The sequence below is a fragment of the Lynx canadensis genome, chromosome X, assembly GCF_007474595.2.
Source record: "Lynx canadensis isolate LIC74 chromosome X, mLynCan4.pri.v2, whole genome shotgun sequence".
Classification (NCBI taxonomy): domain Eukaryota; kingdom Metazoa; phylum Chordata; class Mammalia; order Carnivora; family Felidae; genus Lynx; species Lynx canadensis.
Window position 1 is genome coordinate 17,199,198 of NC_044321.2, and position 26,954 is coordinate 17,226,151.

The 26,954-nt window shown below is 36.7% G+C and overlaps 1 protein-coding gene across 4 annotated transcripts in view; it reads left to right on the top strand.

The window, feature by feature from the left end:
• Positions 1–26,954, top strand: part of CNKSR2 (connector enhancer of kinase suppressor of Ras 2) — a 311,777-nt gene that overhangs the window by 58,662 nt on the left and 226,161 nt on the right. For all 4 annotated transcript variants that reach the window (XM_030305850.1, XM_030305851.1, XM_030305852.1 and 1 more), the window contains exon 2: positions 15,191–15,354. In XM_030305850.1, coding sequence (XP_030161710.1) covers positions 15,191–15,354 — 164 coding nt within the window. The remainder of the gene's footprint in view (positions 1–15,190; positions 15,355–26,954) is intronic.

Sequence of the window (26,954 nt, forward strand, 5' to 3'; positions counted from 1 at the left end):
CAGCAAGACGTAATAGTTTTTAGCCAGCAGTGCTACAGCCAGATTTTACTGCAATATCTAAAGAGTCAAGTAGTGATTTTGTACCACTATTATTTCAAATTTGAGTATTCTGCCATGGAACCATCCATACCAGGCTGGAACATGACCTATGAAATCTTCAATATTAAGATTTCTTTCTGCTTGGCAGCTTCTTAGGGGAATAATGACAGTTGCGATTTTGACTCTTGTGTTTTTAGAATTCAAATGGCATATCTTTCTGAAATGAATTTTTCAAGTTTAATAGTTCATAGTAGGAGTTTTATGACTTTAATTTTAGTGTTCTTGTTTTGTAAAAAAAGAAAAAAATATATCTATCTATATATATATGACTTTATGCCAGTTTCCCAGTAAGGCTCATATTCTTTTATTCACTACTCAATCATAATGTGTTGTTACAAATACTGTCACATGAGTAAATAAAAGTGAATACTTACTTAGAAGATGGAGAATGTTAAATTATATTTATGTGATAGGAAGCTTATATATATTCTTTTGGTTATTAGCTTCCATTGCCAATTGTATTTCAAATACATAGGGTTTTCTTCCCCCCACTTCCCAAATTAACTTTTTTAGCTAGTTAGCACCTGAGGAAAAAAATACACATTTGTACTACTTCACTATTGTAAATAACTTTATAATAATTAACAAATAAATCCAGTGGCCATATTAGAATATAATTTCAACGTATAGCTTATCTAGATAGCTTCCCAGAGTATTTTGAAATTAGATGTAGCTGGGAGGATAACTTTGCTCAGCACAAAATTGAAACATAACCATTGACACCATGCATTTATTTGAACTTAACTGAGAATCTTTTTTTTTCTTCCTATGCCTTGTTACTTTAGTGCCCTTGAACTTGTGTTAATGCTTTGGGCTATCCAGGCTATCTGATTTCAGTTTGGATCTGATTGCCCATCCTAAATTCAATGTTATTTACCTGGTCTCTTTGGGGCGCCTGGGTGGCGCAGTCGGTTAAGCGTCCGACTTCAGCCAGGTCACGATCTCGCGGTCCGGGAGTTCGAGCCCCGCGTCCGGCTCTGGGCTGATGGCTCAGAGCCTGGAGCCTGTTTCCGATTCTGTGTCTCCCTCTCTCTCTGCTCCTCCCCCGTTCATGCTCTGTCTCTCTCTGTCCCAAAAATAAATAAACGTTGAAAAAAAAATTTAAAATAAAAAAAAAATCTTGCTGTTCCTAGTTTGCAAAACAAGATGTAAAAAAAAATCTTTATTTTTGCCAAGTTGTCTTTAGCAAAACCTTGCTGAAGTTATTGTTTTACAACTTATAAAATGTGAAGAAACAACTAATATAGTTGATTTGTATATTAATAGGAAAATGAAAGTATTTTATGGATACTTTTGGGCAGAATGTGAAAAGGAGCTTGGCATGGTGGCCTTTTTGGTGAGGCATTCATTTACTGTCTTCTAAAGTGAGTCTGTGCTTAGCTTGTACACAGTTTTTTGAAAGAAATCCCATAATCTTTATTCATTCTCTTACCTTTATATCTCATATGGCACAAGTAAAGGGGGAAGCTAAGGAGGAAGTTTATCACCTTGCGATGCTTGAGTGCCTAAATGTGGTGACCGGCACCTGAAATAACCTTTTGAATTCCTGATGTCATTTTTATCCCCCTTCAACTTGTCAACCAGCAACTTATTTTTCCTTACAGAACCCAGTAATGTTATGATTGTTGAGGGCAAACTTCATTGTTGTTAGTGCAAAGTGTCACTGTGGTGGTGTATATTTATTTTGTCCAAGTTTGAGTACCTGATTGTACAGTGTAATTTAAGCTGGTGGCTGACACATATTGATTTGCTGTGTGCAAACAATAGTACTATTTTCCTGAAAACTATTCAATAAAAATGCAAAAAAAAAAAAAAAAGAGAGAGAGAGAGAGAGAGAGAGAGATAGTTGTCTGATATAAGTATGGCTACTCTGGCTTTCTTTTGACATCCATTAGCATGATAGATGGCGCTCCATCTCCCCAGTCTGCAAACCTTCAATCTGCAGGTGTCTTAGGTCTAAAATGAGTGTCTTGTAAGTAGCATATAGATGGGTCTTATTTTTTTTATCCATTCTGATACCTTATGTCTTATGATTGGAGCATTTAGTTCATTTGCATTTAGAGTGATTATTGAAAGATAGAAAGGAATTTAGTGTCATTGTGTTGCCTGTATAGTTGGTGTTTCCTGTGATATTCTGTGGTCTTTCTAGTCTTTGTTGCTTTTGGTCCGTTTTGTTTTGTTTTGTTTTGTTTTCTCCACTGAAAGAGTCCCCCATAAAATGTCTTGCAGTGCTGGTTTAGTGTTTACAAACTCCTTTAGTTTTTGTTTGTCTGGGAAAGTCTTTATCTCTCATTCTGATTTGAATGATAGCCTTGCTGGATAAAGAATTCTTGGCTGCATATTTTTCCTATTCAGCACGTTGAATATATCCTACCCCTCCTTTCTGGTCTGCCAAGTTTCTGTGGACAGATCTGCTGTGAACATGATCTGTCTTCCCTTGTATATGAAAGACTTTTTTCCATTGCTGTTTCTATAATTCTTTCCTTACCTTTGTATTTTGTGCATTTGACTATAACAGGTTTTGGTGATGGTTGGTTTTTGTTGAATCCATTGGGAGTTCTCTGTGCTTCTTGTGTTTTGATGTCTTTGTCCTTCCCCAGATTAGGTACGTTTTCAGTCATAATTTGTTCACATAAACTTTCTGCCCCATTTTGTCTCTCTTCATCTTCTGGAACTCCTGTGATTTGAATGTTACTCCTTTTTAATAAGTCACTGAGTTCTCTAAGTCTTTTATAATGATCTTTTGCCTTTGTGTCCCTTTTTTTCTGCTTCATTATTTTCCATAATTTTATCTTCTTTCTCACTAACTTGCTGCTCTGCTTTGTCCACTTTTGCTGTCATGGCATCCGTTCAAGATTGCATCTCAGTTATAACATTTTTTTTATTTTGGACTGACTAGACTGTAGTTCTTTTATCTATGCAGAAAGGGATTTTCTGGTGTCTTCTATGCTTTTTTCAACCCCAGCTTGTATCCTTATAATCATTTTAAATTCTAGTTCCGACATCTTAATTATATTTGTGTTGATTAAATTCCTGGCTGTCATTTCTTACTGGCCTTTATTTTGGTGTGAATTCCTCCATCTTTTAATTTTGAAGGAAGAAAAAGATTAATAAAATAAAATATTAAAATTGAAAAATTAAGAACAAAACAAAGTAAAGGAAGCCAGATCCTAGGTGTGTTTCAGTCTACTTGTTGAGAAATGCTTGATAGAATAGAGGAAAAAGAGAAAGGAAAGGAAAAAAAAGGTTAAAAATGTTTTTAATAAAGAATTTTAAATAATAAAATAGAATAAAATAAAATATAGTAAAAAAATAAAAATAAGTAAAAAAGAATTTGCTCTTTCTGTATCCAAGAAAGAGAAAGAAAAGAAAGAAAAAGAAAAAAACAACTTAAGCAAAAACAAAAGCAAAGAAAATGAACAAATCAACCAGCAAACAGAATGAAACTCAAATGAAGTTACATCCAGTTTCCCCTCGAACTGAAACTTTGAAGCACTCTATAGTCCATAGACTAATAAGCAGGTGGAAAGGGTTTGTACCCGTCTTCTGGGGGATGTGCCTGGAGGTCACAAGTGGGCAGGGCTTGGCATAACTGCTCCATTCTCCACTTGGTGGCCCTGCTTGGCTTACTGGGTATGATTTCTGTGTGGGGACACATGTGCATGCTACAAGTGAAAATGACTTCACCCTACTTCCTAGTTTCTGGCGCAGGAAGGAACCCTGCACCTTCACAGACCTGCAATCAAGCACCCCTCCCTTGTTTCAGGCCCTCATCCACTCCCTGCCTCGACCCTGTCCTTGTCCAAGCTGTCTGCCTTCCAGGTGGCACCTCACTCCAGGGTTTTATCTCAGATGGAACTATATTTCAAAACCCCACACTTCAGAGACCCCTGCAGCTGGGGAAGTGTCTCACCGAGCAATGGCTGGGTGTCAGCTTGTCCCAGAAGACATTTGTGTGATTGCACAGTGGCAGAGGCCCAGAGTTTATGGCAAATCACAACACAGAGCCAGTGTCAAGGTTTGTTGTCCTTTGGCATCATTGTCCCATTATCAGTAAACATGGCTGCTCTCTGGGGTCTGCTGGGCTTTTGCCCTCAGGGAAGCCGTATGGTCTCTACCACATGCACTGTAATCAGGGGATCCACTTCTCCTTGTATGGCACACAGACCCCTCATACTTCGCTGCCTGCTCTTGGGGATTTGACCTATTTCCTCACCAGAGCACTACTAGACACTGAGCTCCAAACATTCAGACTCTGCACTCCAGTGTTTATAGAATCCTGGTGGTATTGAAACCCTCTCCTTTCTCCTCATCAATGGAGCTATTTTTCTGGGAAATAGATATTTTGTCCAGTCCCCTGCGAGTGTTTTCACTCTTTCTCTCCAGCTACTTTTTTTTGGGGGGGGGGTGCTTTTCTTGTGCGATCCTGATGTACTGCATTCTCCCCCTTTCTCTTTTCTTTCTCTGTCCTCTCTCTGTCCTCCCTCTGCAAAAATGGCTCCCTACCCTCTACATCTTTTCTCTCCCCAATTCACCTTTCCACACCACATACCTGCCAAGTTCTCTGGCTCCATTTATACAGATTGTTGCGTTAATCCTCATATCTATTTCTTAGGTGTTCAGAATGGTTTGATGCTGGTCTAGCTGTGTTTCAGGGATGAAACAAGCTCAGGGCCCCCATACTACTCTGCCATCTTAACACCTCAATCCTTGGTAATTTTAAATACTTTTTCTTGTAGGTCTGGAAGATTATGATTTTACTAGCCACTGTCCTGTGTTATCCCTTCTTTGTTTTGATAACTGTATGTTTCAGTCGAGCTCAATTTACTCTTTTTTGCAAGCATATAAATCCACTTGATTGCTAAGATACATTTTTTTAGTTTTGAAAAAGTCTGATATAGTCAAAACAGATTGGATTTAAGAATCCTCTGGGACTAGGTTTTCATCCTTGCTCTGCCAGTCAGTTACGTACTGTGTAGATTTAGGGAGCTACTTTTTTTTTTTTTTAATTTTTTTTCAACGTTTATTTATTTTTGGGACAGAGAGAGACAGAGCATGAACGGGGGAGGGGCAGAGAGAGAGGGAGACACAGAATCGGAAACAGGCTCCAGGCTCTGAGCCATCAGCCCAGAGCCGGACGCGGGGCTCGAACTCACGGACCGCGAGATCGTGACCTGGCTGAAGTCGGACGCTTAACCGACTGCGCCACCCAGGCGCCCCTAGGGAGCTACTTAATCTCACAAAGGTTTTTTTCCTTCATGTCTCAAATTGTTACAACAATAATCTCTTTGACCCAACATGACACATTTCTATACACTCTATTTGTGTCATTACAATACTTTCTGGTTAAAGTCACTGATAATCTCCTAATTGTCAAATTCTTGGTAGGCTTTGAATTCTAGTAATCTGACCCATAAGATTTGTTTGTTTTTTGTTTGTTTGTTTGTTATGTTTTTACCATTGTCCTTTACTGCCAATCTTGAAACATTTTCTTCCGTTGGATTCCATGACACCACTTTTCTTCATGTCTTTTTTTCATTCCTCTCTGGCTGCACTTCCTTAGTTTTCTTTGTAGTTTTCTCTGTAACAAGTGTTTCCATTTTGGAGTCTTCTGGTTCAATTCTAAATCCTCTTTTCACTCTTCCTTTTTCCTATTTAGTCTCAGTAATACTCATGGCTTCCATTTTATACTTGTATACCCATAACTTTTAAATATACTTCTCCAGAGCAGACCTTTATTTTTGACTGACTCCTCAACATTGATGCCTGCCTGTCTCAAAAGAACTGTAATCCCAAATGTCCAGAAGAGAGCCAGCTACCCTAAACTACTTCTGTGGTATTTCCATTGTCTGTGAATAATGTCACCATTAATCCATTTCTATAATTCAGAAATGTAGGTGTCATCTTCCTTCCCATGGTCTCCCCTCCATCACATCTAATCCAGCACCAATTCCTGCATGATTTTATCTTCTTTCCAGTCTTCTCTTCCTTTCCTGCCATCATCCTTGGACAAACAACTACTTTTTGATAATTAGATTATTTCAAATGTCACCCAACCTGGGGTGCCTGGATGGCTCAGTCAGTTAAGCCTCTAACTTCAGCTCAGGTCACAATCTCACGGTTTGTGTGTTAAAGCCCTGCATTGGGTTCTGAGCTGACAGTGTGGAGCCTGCTTGGGATTCTCTCTCTCCCTCTTTCCGTGCCCCTCTCCTGCTTGTGTTCTCCCTAAGTAAATAAATTAACATTTTTAAAAATTTTAAATTAACAAAAAAATGTCATCCAACCTGCCTCTCTCTCTTGGCAGCCTACAATTCATTTACTATACTACAGCTGGAGTAATGCTCACAAAACACTTTTAATGCTGTCTCTTTCAAATCCTTCAGTGCCTTCTCATTGCTTTTAGGGTCATGGTTAGGATTCTGACCATGGACTACAAGATCCTGCATCATGTTGCCTCTGGCCCATCTCTCTAACCCCCTCTTGCTTCATTGACTTATCTCTGCATTTCAGACACAGAAACTTCTTTCAGTTTTTCAAATGTGTGGTGTTTCTTTTTGTAGCACACAATCTTTGCATATGTTGTTTCTTTTGGTTGAATTTTCCACTCCTCCTCCTTTAACCATTTTTAAGCTTGTGGATCATAATATAGTCATCGATCTCTCAAGTAAGCCTTCCATTCTTGACTTGCCACCTCAGTATATGGTTAAGTCTACTTTTTTGTTTCTCATAGCGCTGTGTATTTTTTTTCCTTCATGATGATTTTCATAGCTTGTGTTTATACATCTATTTTGTCAATCAAATAATTAATGTTTAATGGTCACCTTCAGTATTATATCAACTCCATAAAGTCAATGGCCATGTTAGTTTTTGTTCGGCATTTGATTCCCAGTGCCTAGCACATAGTAATTACCTCTGTAAATATTAATTAAATAAAGGAATGACTGAATATGTATCAGATGCTTGCTCTGCCCATTGCTGTATGGAGGGAGTCAGTGATGCTATCCTTCAGGGTTCTATAATCTGTTGGGGGTAATAAGATACTAACACAAACATTATAACAAACAGCGTGAGTAATAAATAAATGCCATAAGTGTAAAATCCATAGATATAAAGAGAAGAGAGATCCACCTGATTCAGTGATCAAAACCTGGCATGATTTCAACAATTAAGTATGTAGAATATGTAAATATTATTCTGGGTAATAGGAATAATCACATTAAGGAAATAGTTGAGTTGTTGACTTTGGCTGCAGAATAGGATATATGAATGTGTTAGAGATAATGTTATAAAAATAGGTTGGGGCCTGAACTTGGAGGTTCTTGAATGTTAGAATGAAAGATGTAAGGCTTAGATGCCCTTAAGCTTCCTTAAACAAACAAACAAATAAAAAATGATTACCTATTAAGTTGTAAAATGAAAGACTTCACTAATCTCTAGATTTGCAACTAATTCCTTATGCTTGGTCTACCTTTTTTATTAAAGTCACTTTTCTGTTAATAAATTATTATTAGCAAAGACTGTGAAGACTTGCAAAGAAACAAATAGTTTCAGTGTTAGTTACAACCGTCTCTGTAGTGGACTGTTTTTTTGTTTTGTTTTGTTTTTTTTTTTAGAGCACAAGCTGGGAACAGGGGCAGAAGGAGAGAGAGAGAGAGAGAGAGAGAGAGAGAGAGAGAGAGAGAGAGAATCTCAAGTAGGCTTGCTCCACATTTAGCACAGAGCCAGACCTAGGGCTCAATTTCATGACCATGGGATCATGACCTGAGCCGAAATCAAAAGTCAGATGCTCAACCAACGGAATCACCCAGGCACCCCTGAAATGGACTATTAATTTGAGGGAGAAAGTGTGATCTTTGAAAAAATATTCTATGTGAATTCTTAGGTATCTAATAGCTTTAAGCCTCACTATAAAAGCAGTCACTCTTTGTTTACTGAACATGTCATTAAAATCATTTTAGACTTTGTTTTTAAAATTAAAATATGAAAGTGCAGAATAATCGTATAAGATTTAGAGTTTATTTTGTGTTTACTTAAAGAGCATTTAAAAGTTTGTTTGCAAGCTGTCCTGAAAATCACTTTGAGAAAACCTGCTTGTCCAGCTCCTTTACCACGTTTGGGATACACAACTTTAAAAATTACAAAATTATAAAACCATTCAGACATTGTTTTGTGTGACACACATTTTCAGGTTGCAATCTCAGATTACCATATATCAGTATTTTAAAACTGAGAAATTTTAAGCCGCTTGATAGTATGTCCATGGGTTACTTTGTCCTCTTTAGTTGGCCTTCATGTAGTGTATCACTGGATATATTTTAAGTACTTTTTTTGTGAATATTCTGATTTGATATGTCATAACAAAAACTTAATTTTTATGTAGTCAAACATATCTGTCTTTTTTCTTCACTGTTTCTTGCTCTGGTTTGATACAGAGCCTAGATTTCTTCTAGTACCTTTTTTATTTTGTAACATTGCATCTTTAGTCTGTCTTTTAGGTGGTTAGCAATGTCTCCTGGTTTCAGTGCTGATAAAGTTTTCTTCTTTATTTTTGCTTTCTCTTGGTCTTTTCTAAAGAGGGGAATTTTCAACCAGATATTTCTTTGAAATTCATTTTAAATTTGCCTGGCATTAAAAATCTACTCTGGTTTAAAATGAAGAACCAGAAACAGATTGCAAGGAGGCTGCATTATTTTTGCAAAATGGAACAATTTCATATTGTTTCCCAGTCTTGATTTTTTTTAAGTTTTTATCTTAAAGACAGCATTATATTGTTAGAGAAAAAAATTAGGTCTGAGAAGAGTAGAAATGGCAATGATCAGCAGAGTGGGGCCTGGCCTTATAAAACGTCTTCAGAGACAACAGGCAGTGATTGGTTTTCTAATGCATTAGTCTGCATACCCTGCGTCATATACAGCTTCTCAGAATTCTGTTTATAGCTTTCAGCTCTGCCAGACAGCAGAGCAAAGCAGTCTTTTCAAAGGTAGTTAAATGCATTAATATGCACGACACTAATCTTAGTAGGTGCTTAATATATAGTTGCTGAATACACTGCCAGAAACATTGTTCCCTGGTCTGGGTCTTTTATATCAAATGCCATGATAAAATGCCAGAAGGAAAAATTTTTAACTAAATTTTGAGTTTAATAGTATTTTCCAAATGTTTGATAGCCTGTAATCCGTTTGTAATTTAATTTTTTTTAATTTACAGAGTAAAATTGAGTTTTTTGGTGTTAGGGTTGTATGAGTTTCAACATATTTATAGAATTATGTAACCAGTACCACAGTCAGGATACAAACCGTTTCGTCACCCCCAAAAAACTCCCTCCTGCTGCTTCATAGTCGTAGCCTCTTTACATTCCCAATCCCTGGCAACTACTGATTTCCTTTCTGTTGCTATAGTTTTGCCTTTTTCAGTATGTACTATAAATGAAATCATTGAGTAACTTCTTTCAGATTTGCAATTTTCACTCAGTGAGATCCTTGAGATCCATCCAAGTATATATCATTTTTTTATTGCTGGGTAGTATTTCAAAGTATGGTTGCCCACATTTTGTTATTCTTATTCATGTTGTTTCTCACTTGTTAAAACAGTTACTGCCTTTTTTTATTGGAATTTAGAATTGTTTAGTGGCGTAGGTGTTTTTGAGGAAAAATTTTTCTTATTTTCTTTTTGGTTGAACAAAATATAAACTGGAGTATAATTAAAAGAATATCAAGGAGTAAATATACTTCTATTTACTACGTAAGAGTGATGGGCTGCTCATCTCTGAATTAAATCAAGAATTTATAAGGCTGTATCATCCCAGAACTGTATGGGAATTATTAAACAGATTTTTAACTTTATAGGTTCTAGAGAAAAATTTCATTTTTCTAAAATACTTTGGGAATTTGATTTATTAAATATTCTGGGTATCTTTTAAGTAGTTTGTATATTACATACATAGGTTAGTGAGTTTTCCAATAATTAGAATACAGTAAAGTCATTTAGTGCCAACATGCTGTTGAATATAATTTCATCCTTTTCAGTTGGTTTAGGGAGTACTACAAGATCTTATTTTTTTAATTTTTTAATTTTTTTTAGTTTATTTTTGAGAGAGAGACACACACACAGAGACAGAGAGATAGAGTACGAGTGGGGGAAGGACAGACAGAGAGGAAAACAAAGAATCCCAAGCAGGCTCCAGGCTCTGAGCTGTCAGCACAGAGCCTGATGCGGGGCTCGAACTCATGAACCACGAGATCATGACCTGAGCGAAGTCAGAGCTAGAAGTATCACAAAATCTTAAATGGGAATTGTCTTTTGCTGGATCAATTATCATTATATACTACTTGTGCATAGAAGAAAAACATGGTAATATGAGCTTTCTGACTGTTTATAATGTATAAAACGCTTTTATTGTCTTGTAGTAGTTGTTGCAATTAATACATGAATGCTAAGTGATAATGATATCCAAGACCTCACCCTTAAAAAAGCCTTAAAAATTAAACATTTTTGAATTTTAACCTTTTGGCAGGAAGAGTCCTTGATATTTTTGAATTGGGAAATGGCTTGATCAAAGAGTGTTTTTAGAGATCTGACAGTGATATACTGAACAGACTGGTGCCAGGGGGACTAGATGGGCATCAGGACAGGCTGTACAGCATGAGTAATCTGGTGACAGTGAGATCAGAAATGAAAGGGCAGAGCAAGAGCTATTTTGAATGAAGAAATTATGTTTCTCACTAACTGACAAGATAAGAGATTAAATTGGGGAATCTTCTAAGATGGTTCTAAGACTGTAAAAATGGTTGTAGAAATAGATAAATAACTTGCTTATGGAGAATGAGATTGTAAATGAGGCATTTGAGTCTGGTGTGATTTTGGTCATTGGTGATCTTGGGAAAAAAGCAGTGTCAAGTAAAATAAGGGGACTGAAAACTAGACTAAAACTAGATGGATCTTCTGCCTCGAATTATCATTCATGTATTTGAGTAAGCAAAAGGAAATCGGACTGATATGTGTTTGTTTTAATTTCCTAATCTTATTTTGCAGAAGGGACAGAATCCTCACAAATCTTCATATGTCGATCTTTATTCTTCACAGTAAATAGTGGCAACAGAATTCTAACAAATGAATTTACATTTTTATTTTTTGCTGTAATTATTAGAGAGTGTTCAGTTTATAGATACGAACACATATATTATGTATAAAATGGTGTATAAAGTAAAATTTCCTGTAGTAGGAATAGAGTCATCCTTTTAATACCATTTTAAATGGGTTTTTAATATTTTGAACACTAAATGTAATAATTTACACCTCCCGTATCTACTTCCACAATATACTGGATTAATTTATTTTACTCAATCTTTTGGAATATCGTTGTTTTAGTGGAAATGTGTACATCCTGAAGACATCTCTCAAATGTCATCATTTTTTTTTAATTTTTTTTTCAACGTTTTTTATTTATTTTTGGGACAGAGAGAGACAGAGCATGAACGGGGGAGGGGCAGAGAGAGAGAGGGAGACACAGAATCGGAAACAGGCTCCAGGCTCCGAGCCATCAGCCCAGAGCCTGATGCGGGGCTCGAACTCACGGACCGCGAGATCGTGACCTGGCTGAAGTCGGACGCTTAACCGACTGCGCCACCCAGGCGCCCCAAATGTCATAATTTTGTAAATGTTTCATTATTTTTGGAACATGTTTCTAGATCCATGATTATGTTCATTCCTCTTCCCTAAAGATGATGGAAAGCAGTGTAATTCATTGAAAAAGTCAGAGACACATGTCATAGTAATGATTTCAAGCATTCTTTTTAATGGTTTTAGGGTGTCGCTTTAGACACAATAATGCATGTAGTTTAATGTTTCAGTTGACAAAAGTGCACAATTTTCTTCACAATACACTTGTGTGGTTTAGAGTATGGATCTAAATTTATTTTCTGTATGTTTTCTTAAGAAGAATAGGAATTTTTAAGTAGAGGTTATAAATTTTACTTATAATTATTTAGAAATATGTCAACAAGAAAGAGTAAAGTTTGATGGAAAGTGAGTAAATAATTCATGCAACATTAGAGCTTTAAAAAAAGGGTAGACAATATTTTTAAAATTTGGTATATATTCTCATTTTATCTAGTGAATAAATATTAGAGTATTGAAGACTAGTCATATGATCCCTAAAGAATTTCTCATTCTTGAAAATGGAACAGTTCCACTTTAAATAAAATTGTGTATGAGTGAGTGAGATTTAATTATTGCATGTATGCTGTATAGATTCTGGAATCATGACATTCAGGCCTATAGCCCAATATTATAATGTATTGATTTTTGTGGTTTTTGTAGATGGCTTTTGGGGCTGTATTTTCTTTCTTTTTTTCACATATTTTTTTTGTTTTTACTTTTATTTTTATTTTTTTATTTTAATATAATTTATTGTCAAATGGGTTTCCATACAACACGCAGTGCTCATCCCAACAAGTGCCCTTCTCCCTGTTTGGGCCATATTTTATGCATATACAGATTTCAAATGTTGATTTTGGCCTTTCAGTCAAAAGTCTAAAATTATAAGGTCATTAATTATTTGTAATTCAAGTAAGAAAAAAGTGTACATAAAAGTACCTTTTGGTTTATAAATATGCATATTATCACAAAGTGGGATTACTATAATTGTATTATAATATCCTAGCTGTATATTTGTCATATATTTTACATTTTAAATATGGGAGCCAAAATGCTATATTATGGAGTAGTATGCCTTGATAGTTAACTTAGGCACCAGTTAATGAGATGTAAGATAAGCCTCTCTCCCTTATTTCTACACTGCCACATATTATGTGACTTGGTCTGTAACCTTAATGATGATGTTGGTGGCATTGGTGCTCTAGGAGATCTTTTATCATTCCTTTACATAGAAGAATCTAGAAAAATCAACTCAAAATAATAACATTTTGTCTCATATTATTCTGCAATGTATCAAGACATGAGTGCCTCAAAATGCCATGTACCAAATGTTCTTTCTCTCCACTCTTGATTTTAGATTTAGCTCTTATTTAAAATGTTCCGGAGGGAGGCAAACCATAAGAGACTCTTAAAAACTGAGAGTAAACTGAGGGTTGATGGGGGGTGGGAGGGAGGGGAAAGTGGGTGATGGGCATTGAGGAGGGCACCTGTTGGGATGAGCACTGGGTGTTATATGGAAACCAATTTGGCAATAAATTTCATATTAAATAAAATAAAATAAAATGTTCCTGATTTTCCCCAACCAGGTGATATAGCATAAAATTACACATCTGATTTGTTCATTTTACACTTATTGAGCCCTACTCTGTGTTAGTCACTGTGCTCAGTCCTGGGTTTTCATTTAGAAGATACACTGCCAAACTTCAAGGAATTTCCAGGCTATGTATTGGGCACACAGAGATGAGAACAAAATTTAATACAATGTTGACATTTTTGTAATGGAGATCTGTAGACTGGGAGATTGGGAAGTGTGGAGTCTGTATAGGAAGGCAAGGTCCAGATCAGAAAGGGCCTTGAACACTATATACAGGAGTTCAGATATTATTCCGTCATAAATATGAGGAAACTGAAAAGTTTTGAGGAAAAAAATGACAAAAATTTTTAGGGGCACCTGGGTTGCTTAATTGGTTAAGAGTCTGACTCTTTGTTTTAGCTCAGCTCCTGGTTTGTGAATTTGAGCCCTGCTGTTAGCACAGAGCCTGCTTGGTATACTCTCTCTCTCCCTCTTTGTGTGCCCCTCCCCTGCTCACACTTCCTCTCTCTCTCTCTCACTCTTTCTCTCTCTCTCTGTCTCTCAAAATAAATAAATAAACTGGGGCGCCTGGGTGGCGCAGTCGGTTAAGCGTCCGACTTCAGCCAGGTCACGATCTCGCGGTCCGTGTGTTCGAGCCCCGCGTCGGGCTCTGGGCTGATGGCTCAGAGCCTGGAGCCTGTTTCCGATTCTGTGTCTCCCTCTCTCTCTGCCCTTCACCCGTTCATGCTCTGTCTCTCTCTGTCCCAAAAATAAATAAACGTTGAAAAAAAAAATTTAAAAAAAAATAAATAAATAAACTTAAAATTTTTTTAAAGAATTTTTATGTTGGGGAAGATGAATTGGAGGGGATAGTGAGTGACTCAGCAGAAAAACCATAAAACTGGTTTAATCTAGATGGACGATATTTAATCTAGATGGCCTGATTTAAAATCAAGACCTGTTAGTTTTTGCTAGTTGCCTCATTTTCTTGGTATCTCTTACTTAAAAATCTAGAGAGAAGTAATCTTGTTACTCCAGTTCATCATTTGTTCATCATTTGTATCATATGTATGAAATTCATAGGCGATTGATGCTGACCCAATCTGTAGCCAAGCTAATCACTTATGAAGTACCATGAGTAATCCTGAAAAATGTATCCACTCTGGATTCCACTTTTGGATTTGGATGAAATCCAAATGTTAGTGGATTAGGGAGTTTATTGCAGGTGTGGGGGGGGGAGGTAAGGGGCTTGGCTGTGTAGGGAAGAACAAACTAGTGGGGAACACAGGATCAAAGAAAACAAGGAAAAGTTTTTGTTTTGTTTATTTTGTTTTTTAAGATAGCAGAGGTTCGAATATAGGAGTCATTGGCTAGGAAATGGTTGAAATAAAGAGTGTTTAATTTTTTAATTGTTGAAGTAATGTTAATGTGGCAGAAGATGGGATTCCAGAGCACAGGAAGATCAATAAGTCTTATATAGGAAGAAAGATGCCTCTCCCTCTGCAGTGGAGTTGAAGAAGAAAGGGGGAGTGAGGTGCAGATAAGTTTAGAAGTGGGCACAATCTGCTTACAAACACACTTTATGAAATAAGCAACAAAGAGAGCTGCTTAAGAAGTGACTTAAAGATTTCCAGTAATTACTGAGTAAAATTCAAATAGGAGCCTAACAACTAGGGATATGATGAAGTGGGTTTTTTTTTTCCTCCTGCAGCCAAGATGTAGGTTGGAAAAAAGTGGACTAGTCCAGAGTTGAAATGGAGTTAACTTGTAACTTGGTAGGAGTTAATGCTTATTTTATTTTTTCTATTTGTTTGGCTAAACTGTTTGTTTCATTCTTGTCTTCCATATTTTTTTCTTTTGCAGGTCTTGATGATTGTTTGCAGCAGTATATTAAGAACTTTGAGAGGGAGAAGATCAGTGGAGACCAGCTGCTGCGCATTACACATCAGGAACTAGAAGATCTGGGGGTCAGCCGCATTGGCCATCAGGAATTGATCTTGGAAGCAGTTGATCTTCTGTGTGCACTGGTAAGGACATTAACTGGTGGAAAGTGAAACTTGTTTTATTTCATTTAAATTTTTTCCCTTTTTTTGTTTCTTCCCTTCTTTTTTCTTCTCTATTTAAAATAATTTAATTTTTTAAAAATTTATAACTCTCCTAATTCTCAACTGACTAGAAGTGGTGTTTTCCTCCTTCATTAAATTTGGTATATTATATAGTGCCAAATTACAAATTAAAGAGGCTTATAACCCAACAAGTGACATTATATTTAGTTACTTCAAAACCATATGTTAGAGCTCACCAAGGAAGTGTTCACAGCATCATTTGGGGTATGCAGGTGAATATGATCAGTTATAAAGTCCATTCCCCTCTGAAAGTTTTGATTTAGTGTCACAAATATTAAGAAATCCTATTAGAAACATCATTGTTAAAATAATCAAATTATTTGAATGTTCTAAATGTATACCTCCAATAAAAATTGAATATTATACATTATATGGTCTATTTTGTCAACTTACAAGAGAAATCAATGTCAAAATAATCCTTCAGGAGTCTGATAACACATTATATATTCTGAAAGGAACATTTTTTTTTCCATGTTGGGTAAGGTGACACCGGATTAATTTCAAATTTTTGTAGATAGTTGCAAGGGGGCTAGAGCTACAGTGAGAAAGAAAGCGTGAGTCTTGTAATATAATCATCTGTGATTGACATTTGGCTCAGTTACTGACACTTGTGGGCGAGTAATTTCATCACAACCTTAGTTTTTTATTTAAAATGTTGATAATAACAACTGCCTTTTGGATGTGTTGTGAAAAGCAAATGAGATAGTGTTTATATAGTGCCTAATTCAGTGCCTGGCCCACAGTAGGCATTCAATAAGTATGGGTTCATATTGCAAAAGCATCCTAGAGTAAGATGAGCATGTGTTTGGAAGAACAAGAACAAAGGGCTTTCCATGTAGGTAAAACAACACCTACACAGGCACACACAATAAAGAGCATACCTGGTAGGTTTGAACTGTGGTTAACTTTTTGAGAGGACAAAAATACATGGGAAACATTGGCAGAAGATTAGGCTATAAAATATAGAATAGGCCCAGACTATAAAGTACCTAAACATCATGGTAAGAGATTTGTACTTTCTTTTGTGGATATTGGAAAACCATGTAGGAATGATCGAATACTTATTTTAAAAAGGTAACTGATGGTAGTGAAAAGGATGGGATGGAGTGGGCATAATCTGAAGACCAGGTGAACTGTTTGGTAATGTGTAAAATACTCTACTTAGGCTACCAGTAGGGCTTAAACTAAGGATGTGGAACAGGAATAGAGAAGATGTGGTGAATATGAGGGATGAGATAAAGGGAGTTGAGAAAGATTCCATGCTTTCTAGCTGCAGAGATAGAGTAGATGATTTTGCAATAATGAAGATGGACAGTAGTATCAAGAATAGATTTAGCTGGGAATATAAATTGAGTTTTAGATTTGTTGAATTTGAGACATCTCTGAGTTATCCATGAAGAAATCCTCATCACATAGTTGAACAAATGAATTTGGAGGTTGAGAAGTGGCTAAAGATAGAGATTTAGGAGTCTCCAGGATATAAGGATTGAATCCATAGAGAAAGAGCAGATCTACCCAAGGAGGGTCTGTAGAATATAATGAACAAAGGACTCAGCTCCACATTTGGGCTGGGAAGGAAGAAGAGGAAGCTGCAGGGGAGGCTTATGGTGTGGTCAGAAAAGCAGGAAGGTAACTTCAAAAGAATTGTCAGAAAAGCAATGGGGAGTACTTTTCATTAAGGAACATCAATAATATCAAATTTCACTAAAAGCCATTAGAATAAGCAAGTAAAAACGTGATTGAGGGGTGCCTGGCTGTCTCAGTTGGTAGAGCATGTGACTATTGATCCTCAGGGTCATGAGTTCAAGCCCCACATTGGGTGTGGAGCCTAGTTAAAAAAAAAAAAAAAAGAAAGACCTGACTGAAAACAGTTTCTAAAAAAGATTACAATGTGAAACCAGATTGATTGAATATTACCTTCCACTTAGACATCTCAGTCTTAACCTTAATTGTCATTTCCTCAAAAAGACATTCTAATTATTCTCTCACCATTGACTGTTCTAAAATTAGCCCCTTACCGTTATTCTTTTAACCTTCATCTCATTTTGTAATTCTACATTTGTCAGTTTAATGTCTGTTTCATCTGCTAGATTGTAAGCTATGTGGCAAAAATAACTATGCTTATTAAACACCTCGTGTATACCACAGATCCCTGGCAATAGTGGATGCTGAATAAATATTTTTTGAAAGTGGCATTATAAAAGTCTTGAGACATTTTTCACATGATAGTTTGGGGATCTTCTTATTTTCCTATTGCTGAGATAAGAGAAATCAGTTTAGACTTGAGCATGCACTTGCACTCTATCCCTTATCAGAATCAGATCACAGAAATTATGCTGGATATAAGAGATGGTACTCAGGGTAAGGTAAGAGTCTTCCATGGTTTTGCATACTAGTCTCCAAATATGAGTCAGTGTGGCCATGAAGGTGCACTGGAAGTGGCTTGGACATGAGCACACCATCTAGCAGTCCTCTATCTGCCACGTCTTTTATAACAGTAAGTAATTGGGTGTGTCAGAGTTCAGGGTGTTATGTCTCATAAGCAGGATTCCACAGATGAACCACTCACGTGCTGAACTTTACACTGTCAGTTTGAAGAAGGAAATAAGATTGATGATTACAATTCTACCCACAAATAGTCTGAACCTACAGGCTTTGGAGTTTGGGTCATTAACAATCTCTGCTGACCTAAACTTACTTAGAAAGATGACATCAGAGGGGCACCTAGGTGGCTCAGTCGGTTGGGCATCCGACTTCGGCTCAGGTCATGATCTCACAGTCTGTGAGTTCAAGCCCTGCGTCAGGCTCTGTGCTGTCAGTTCAGAGCCTGGAGCCTGCTTCCGATTCTGTGTCTCCCTCTCTCTCTCTCTGCCCCTCCCCCACTCATGCTCTGTCTCTATCAAAAAATCAATAAACGTTAAAAAAAAATTTTTAAAAAAAAGAAAGATGGCATCAGAGATATATGTTTAGACTATTTCAATGTTCTCACCATGGAGCTGTGGTAAATCTCTTCATATGCTGAGTTTTAATTCCTCCACAGTTCTGGGTTTAAGCACTACAGTATTGTATCATTTTCTTGGGGAAGAAACACATTAAATTCATTCTTTCTGTGTTTATTCAGCAATAAATGGGTTACATTCCCCAAGGAGGTCAAATATCAAACTTCCCTTCTACCACTTCCTAATGACTATACATCAGGAAGTTAGAAGTGCAGATACCTTCTAATTTATGCGAACGGATATTTTCCAGTGAATTTAAAGTAAATTTCTAGGCAGTGAATTCTGATTTACTTCTACATACCATTATAAAATTAGGGGATGAGATCCCTCATCAGCAAGCTGAGTTGACTAGACCAGGAGGTGTGCTGTTGGGAATGGGGTATTGTGAAATATCTCTTTGAAACTTTAATGTCTCTACTGGCTTTCTACTTTTTCCTTACATCTACTGGTTTTATTTCTTATTTTAACAATTATATATTCATGATCAAACAGTGATACCATGGGAATTACAAAGATGAAAAAGGCACAGTCCATGCTCCTAAGATGTATACAGTCCAGTAAATAAGACAATAGTCATTAGAAGATAATACAAATTTTTTAAAATCCCAGAGGATTGCAGAAGGAAAGAATGAATCCAGAGATCCAGGAAATGTAGGTGGGATTTGCTTTGGGACTTGCAGGATGAATAGATGTTTGCCAGACAAAAAGTCGGGGAAAAGTTATCTAGGCAGAAGAAATATCATGTAAATACAGAAATGTGAAAGAGTATGAAGTATTCAGAGAAAAATGAGAATTTTGATTTGGCTGGTGCAGAGAGGGAAGTGAAAGGAAGAAAGGCAACTTACATTTTGTATCACATTATAATTTTTCACTTAGATGGGTTATTTTGGTTCTTCAGTATGCTTTCTGCCCGGTGCTTACATGCAGAAGATATTAAATTAATGTTATCTTACTGAATGAAGTTCTCTGCCGTTTTCCAGAGAACTGTAAATTTTTCTCTTGCCTCTGACTCTGAAGTTTCTGTTCCTAATATAAGGAAGACACAAAAAATTCACCAAATTTCTTTGTTTCTTTCAAGCTATGGAATATTTTCATCTGTCTTATTTTAAAGTTAGTACTGATGGGGAATAAATGTTATGGCAGTTGATGAAAATCAAAGGTTTCTTTAGTAACATGTTCATTCATGCAACATGTATTTATTTAAACATCAGCTATATTGTTTGTACCATGTTATTCTAGAAAGAAGTAAGCTGTTCATGATTTGGAGGTATGTTAACTCTTTCCTGCTGTTATGCTCTCATTTAGTATGCCTCAATAGAGAGCTTTGTATATTAACTGCAAGAGTAAGCATAAATAAAATATATAGCTTAATGTATAGCCCTTAATTTATGCTCTGACAATATACCTTGTTATTGGGAAGTGTAAGTGGATCGTTTATGACAGGATAAGAACAGCTTTCATTTGATTCTTCATTTACTTTTCATATAATAGGTATTTTGCATGAAAATTTAGATGTCTGAAATTGCTAGGATTTGTTTCTTTGCAACATAATTGCTTGGTTCATTCATCTCAAAATAATTCATTTCTAAAAAATATTCATTAAAGCAATCTTTTTACAACTCACTCATATTTATAAAGCAAAGTATTATAAAACCTAAACACCTGCTATGTGATGCAATCAAATTAAGAGCTCTGAATAAAATAGCATTGACATTGTAAAATGTGTGGTGCCAATATTGAATATTTTGTTAAGTGTTTAGAGAATTTGCTACTAGTGAGGATATAGCAAATGTGATCTTCTAAAATGTTAAATATATCCTTCATTTCTTTCTTTCCTGTGCTTTCACATGCATATAATTAAAAGGAAGAACAGTACGAATAGACTGGCTGTGTTAAATCAGTGTAGCCACAATTGTTTCCTGGCAGACTACAAATAAACAAATAGGTAACATATAGGACAAAGAAAATAGCTAACTACATTTCAGGGCTAAGCTTTTGTTTTCGTGATGTAGTCCTTTCTATATCAGTAATAATACATAATTTCCCCATGCATATCCAGTAAAAAGCAAGTCTGTAATGAATAAATCTGCACTTTTTAAAAGTTGAGAGAATAGGCAGGAGAGGAAGATGGTGGCAGAGTAGGAGGTCCCTAGCCTTGTCTTGTCCCAAGAACACAACTTGATAACTATTAAATCATCCTAAATACCTCAGAAATTGACCTGAAGATGGACAGAACAAACTCCACCACTAAAGGGAGAAAAGAGACTACTACATCAAAGAACATAGGAAGTGTGGAGATGTGGTTTAGGTGAGAAACAAATGGCAGTGCTGTAGAGGGGCAGGAGCCCTGGTCATGGAGAAAGGCTAGAGAGAGAGAAGCACATGGGAACACACAAGAAAAACATTTTCCCAAAGGCATTTTCTTGGAAAATAAGAGGGGCTGAATTTCATGACTTCTTGAAAACAGCAGGGCTTAAATCCCGGAGTTTTAAAGGTCAGCAGGCTTGGCTGTGATAGGGTCTAGAGAGCACTCTACTGCTCCTGAAGAGAAGGTAGGCAAACAACCCAGGGGTAGACAGCATGGAAACAATGATCTGAGGAACACGTGGGGTAGACAGGGGAGAAAGTATTCACTCAGTGTATCCCTGAGAGGCAGCTTTCACAGAGCTGTCTCCCCAGAAACAAAGGAGCTGGCTGGTACCATTTCCCTTGCCCATCCCTCAATATAAACCCAGAATACTTGCAGGAAGTAGTGAAGAATGAACATTGGCTGCCTAACTTGCTTATACCAAGCCCTACCCACCCCCTGCATCCTAGTGGGGCTGCCCTCCTCAGTCAAGCTTGCCTCAGTCCCTACACAGTGGGCTCCTGCCCCAGAAGACCAGCATAAACCCCTGCCCCCACCATGTTGCCCAACCAGAGAGCCTTGCCAGGCCTCAGTTATGGTGGAGCTAGTGTCAGGTCTCATTTCACAAGCAGACTAGAGCACACCTAGTTAAAATTTGTCACATTCAGGCCAGGGACCAAACACTGCCCACAGTAGGCAAGAAGAGCTTATGCAGATGACTGGCCTGAGGATAGAGCAGCCAAAACACAACAGCAGAGTACATGCACCACACACCAGACACCCCCTGAAGCACCAAGATATGGACACTACTTGACCTCTTCTTCATAAGGCCATTACTTTCAAGGGCAGGAGACATATTGGCTTTTCTAACACAGAGAAGACAGAGACTGAGACAAAAGGCTAAGATGGAGGAATTGATCCCAAAAGAAAGAACAAGATAAGTCCACTGCCAGATATCTAAGTGAAACCAATAAAAGTAACATGCCTGTTGGAGAATTTAAAATAATAATCCTAAGGCGACTCACTGGGCTTGAGAATAGAAGACATCAGTGAGACCCTTACCACAAAGATAAAAGAGTTAAAAAGAATCGGAAATGAAAAAATGCAGTAAACAGGATTGGAAAGAGGCCTGATGAAATGAACAGCAGGCTGGAAGAAGCAGAGGAATGAATTAGTGACCTAGACCACAAAATAATAGGAAAGAATGAAACTGAACAAAAGAGAGAAGGATTATGCAACACAAGAATAGATTTAGGGAATCAGTGATTCCATCAAATTTAATAACATTCATATTATAGGAGTCCTAGAAGAAGAAGAGAGAAAAGGGGGCAGAAAATTTACTTGAAGAAATAATAACTGAAAACTTCCCTAATCTGGATAAGGAAATGGACATCCAGATACAGGAGGCACAGAGAACTCTCATCAAGATCAACAAAAGCAGGCCAACACCAAGATGTATTGTAATTAAATTGCAAAATATAGTGATAAAGAAAAAAATCTTAAAAGTAGCAAGTAAGTCCCTAACTTACAAGGAAACACCCATAAAGGTAGCTGGAAATTTCCTAACAGAAACTTAGGAGGCCAGAAGGCAATGGCATGATGTATTCAAAGTGCTGAATAGGAAAAATATGCAGCCAAGAATACTCTATCCAGCAAGGCTATCAGAGTAGAAAGAAAAATGAGGAGTTTCCCAGACAAACAAAAACTAAAGGCATTCATGACCACTAAACCAGCCATGCAAGAAATATTAGAGGGGACTCTTTGAGTGAAAAGGAGAGACCAAAAATGACAAAGACAAGAAAGGATCAGAGAAAATCTCCAAAAACAATGAGAAAACAGGTAATAAAATGGAACTAAATAGATTTGTATCTACCGCTTATTACTTTGAATGTAAGTGAACTGCTCCAATCAAAAGACATAAGGTATCAAAATGGATAAAAAAACAAGACCCATCTATATGCTGCCTACAAGAGACTCATTTTAGACCTAAAGAAACTTGTAAATTGACATTGAGGGGGCAGAGAACAATTTATTGTACAAATGGATCTCAAAAGAAAGCTGGAGTAGCAATACTTCTATTGAACAAACTAGACTTTAAAACAAGACTGTAAAAAGAGACAAAGAAGGGCACTATACAGTCCTCAAGGGGACAAGCCAACAAAAAGATATAATAACAATGTGAGTATTTATGCATCCAAATGGGACCACCTACATATATAAAACAATTAATAACAAACATAAAACAACCTAGTAGATGACACAGTAATACTAGGTGATGCTAGCAGCCCATTTATACCAATGGAGAGATCATCTGAACAGAAAAACAAGGAAACAGTGGCTTTGAATGGCACACTGGACTACATAGACTTAATAGATATATTCAGAGCATTCCATCCTAAACCAGCAGAATATACATTCATCTTAATTGAATAGGGAACATTCTCCAGAATAGATCACATATAAGATCACAAAATGGATCTCAACAAGTACAAAGAGATTGAAATTATACCATGCACCTGTTCTGACCACAACACTGTAAAACTAAAAGTCAACTAGAAAAAAATTTGAAAAGACCACAAATACATGCAGGTTAAACAACATGCTACCAAACAGCAAATGGGTTAACCAGAAAACCAAAGAAAAAATTTAAAACTACATGGAAACATGAAAATGAAAACAAAGGAGTCCAACAAAGCAGTCCTAAGAGGAAAGTATATAGCAATACAAGCGTAGCTCAAGAGGCATGAAAAATCTCAAAGAAACAGTCTAACCTTGCAACCTAAAGGAGCTAGAAAAAGAACAAAAAATGAAGCCTAAAGCCAGAAGAAGGAAGGAAATCATACAGAATAGAGCCAAAATAAATGACACAGAAACTAAAAAAACAACAGATCAATGACACCAGGAGCTGGTTCTCTGAAAAACATCAATAAAAATGATAAACCTCTATCCAGACGTATCAAAAAGAAAAAAGACACAAATAAAATCACAAATGAGGGGAGAAATAACAACCAACACCACAGAAATACAATTATAAGAGAATATGATGAGAAACTATATGCCAACAAATTGGACAACTTGGAACAAATGGAAAAATTCCTAGAAACATATAACTACCAAAACTGAAACAGGAAGAAATAGAAAACTTGAACAGACCGATAACCAGCAAGGACACTGTATCAGCAATCAAGAAACTCCTAACAAACAAAAGTCCAGGGCCCGATGCTTTACACGTGAAATCTATCAAACATTAAAAGAATAGCTAATACCTTTTCTTCTCAACTATTCCAAAAGCTAGAAAAGAAGGAAAACTTCCAAATTCATTATATGAGGCCAGTGTTACCCTGATACCAAAACCACACAAAGACTCCACTAAAAAAAGAAACCTATAGGCCAATATCTTTCATGAACATAGTTGCGAAAATTCTCAATAAAATGCTAGCAGATAGAATCCAGCAGTACGATTAAAAAAATCATTCACCATGGTCAAGTGGAATTTATTCTTGGGTTTCTAGGGTGGTTTAATATTTGCAAATCAATCAACCTAATACAGGACATTAATAGAAGAAAGGATAAGAACCCTATGATCATTTCAATAGTTGCAGAAAAAGTATCTGACAAAGTACAACACCCATTCAAGATAAAAATTCAACAATTTCCCTTAGGTTTCAGTTAAGGAGTTCTCTCAGGGTATCCTTCCAGGTTTTGTCCAGAAGATTTTTTATTCTCTAATTCTTGAGTTGCATTTAAAAAAGTAATTTGAGTATTATCTTAAATTTTGAAGGCTTCAAAGTATTTTTACTTTGCCTTCATATTTTTATTTATAACAACTGTATTATCCTTTTTAAATTATTCTGACCTTTTCTTAAAAAACTATTTGAAATGTGAGTATTATATATAAAGAGACAAATTAATGTTTTATAGGTGCTAATGGCTATAGAGTGAATGTTACATTACAGGTTGATTGATTAGGTTCCTCTCTTTTTTTTAAATGGACTCTAACTTTATTTTTTTTTGTTTTTTTGTTTTGTTTTTAATTTTAATTTTAGTTTTTTTAACATGAAATTTATTCTCAAATTGGTTTCCATACAACACCCAGTGCTCATCCCAACAGGTGCCCTACTCAATACCCATCACCCACTTTCCCCTCCCTCCCACCTCCCATCAACCTTCAGTTTATTCTCAGTTTTTAAGAGTCTTTTATGCTTTGGCTCCCTCCCTCTCAAACTTTTTTTTCCTTCCCCTTCCCCATGGTCTTCTGTTAAGTTTCTAGGGTCCACGTAAGAGTGAAAACATATAGTATCTGTCTTTCTCTGTATGACTTATTTCACTTAGCATAACACTCTCCAATTCCATCCACTTTGCTACCGATGGCCAGATTTCATTCTTACTCATTGCCAAGCAGTATTCCATTGTGTATATAAACCACAATTTCTTTATCCATTCATCAGTTGATGGACATTTAGGCTCTTTCCATAATTCGGCTATTGTTGAAAGTGCTGCTATAAACATTGGGGTACAAGTGCCCCTGTGCATCAGCACTCCTATATCCCTTGGGTAAATTCCTAGCAGTGCTATTGCTGGGTCTTAGGGTAGATCTATTTTTAATTTTTGGAGGAACCTCCACAGTGTTTTCCAGAGCAGCTGCACCAGTTTGCATTCCCACCAACAGTGCAAGAGGGTTCCCGTTTCTCCACATCCTCTCCAGCATCTATAGTCTCCTGATTTGTTCATTTTAGCCACTCTGACTGGCATGATGTGGTATCTGAGTGTGGTTTTGATTTGTATTTCCCTGATGAGGAGCGACATTGAGCATCTTTTCATGTGCCTGTTGGCCATCTGGATGTCTTCTTTAGAGAAGTGTCTATTCATGTTTTCTGCCCATTTCTTCACTGGATTATTTGTTTTTTGGGTGTGGAGTTTGGTGAGCTCTTTATAGATTTTGGATACTAGCCCTTTGTCTGATATGTCATTGGCAAATATCTTTTCCCATTCTGTAGGTTGCCTTTTAGTTTTGTTGATTGTTTCCTTTGCAGTGCAGAAGCGTTTTATCTTGATGAGATCCCCATAGTTCATTTTTTCTTTTAATTCCCTTGCATTTGGGGATGTGTCAAGTAAGAAATTGCTGCAGCTAGGGTCAGAAAGGTTTTTTTCCTGCTTTCCCCTCTAGGGTTTTGATGGTTTCCTGTCTCACATTCAGGTCCTTTATCCATTTTGAGTTTATTTTTGTGAATGGTGTAAGAAAGTGGTCTAGTTTCATTCTTCTGCATGTTGCTGTCCAGTTCTCTCAGCACCATTTGTTAAAGAGACTGTCTTTTTTCCATTGGATATTCTTTCCTGCTTTGTCAAAGATTAGTTGCCATACTTTTGTGGGTCCAGTTCTCGAGTCTCTATTCTATTCCATTGGTCCATGTGTCTGTTTTTGTGCCAATACCATGCTGTCTTGATGATTACAGCTATGTAGTAGAGGCTAAAGTCTGGGATTGTGATGCCTCCTGCTTTGGTCTTCTTTAATATTACTTTGGCTATTCAGGGTCTTTTGTGGTTCCATACAAATTTTAGGATTGCTTGTTCTAACTTCGAGAAGAATGCTGGTGCAATTTTGATTGGGGTTGCATTGAATGTGCAGATTGCTTTGGGTAGTATTGACATTTTAACAATATTTATTCTTCCAATCCATGAACACGGAATGTTCTTCCATTTCTTTGTATCTTCTTCAATTTCCTTCATAAGCTTTCTATAGTTTTCAGCATACAGATCTTTTACATCTTTGGTTAGGTTTATTCCTAGGTATTTTATGCTTCTTGGTGCAATTGTGAATGGGATCAGTTTCTTTATTTGTCTTTCTGTTGCTTTATTATTAGTGTATAAGAATGCAACTGATTTCTGTATGTTAATTTTGTATCCTGTGACTTTGCTAAATTGATGTATCAGTTCTAGCAGACTTTTGGTGGAGTCTATCGGGTTTTACATATATAGTATCATCATCTTGAAAAAGTGAAAGCTTGACTTCATCATTGCCAATTTTGATGCCTTTGATTTCCTTTGGTATCTGATTGCTGATACTAGAACTTTCAACACTACATTAAACAACAGCGGTGAGAGTGGACATCCCTGTCGTGTTCCTGATCTCGGGGAAAGCTCCCAGCTTTTCCCCA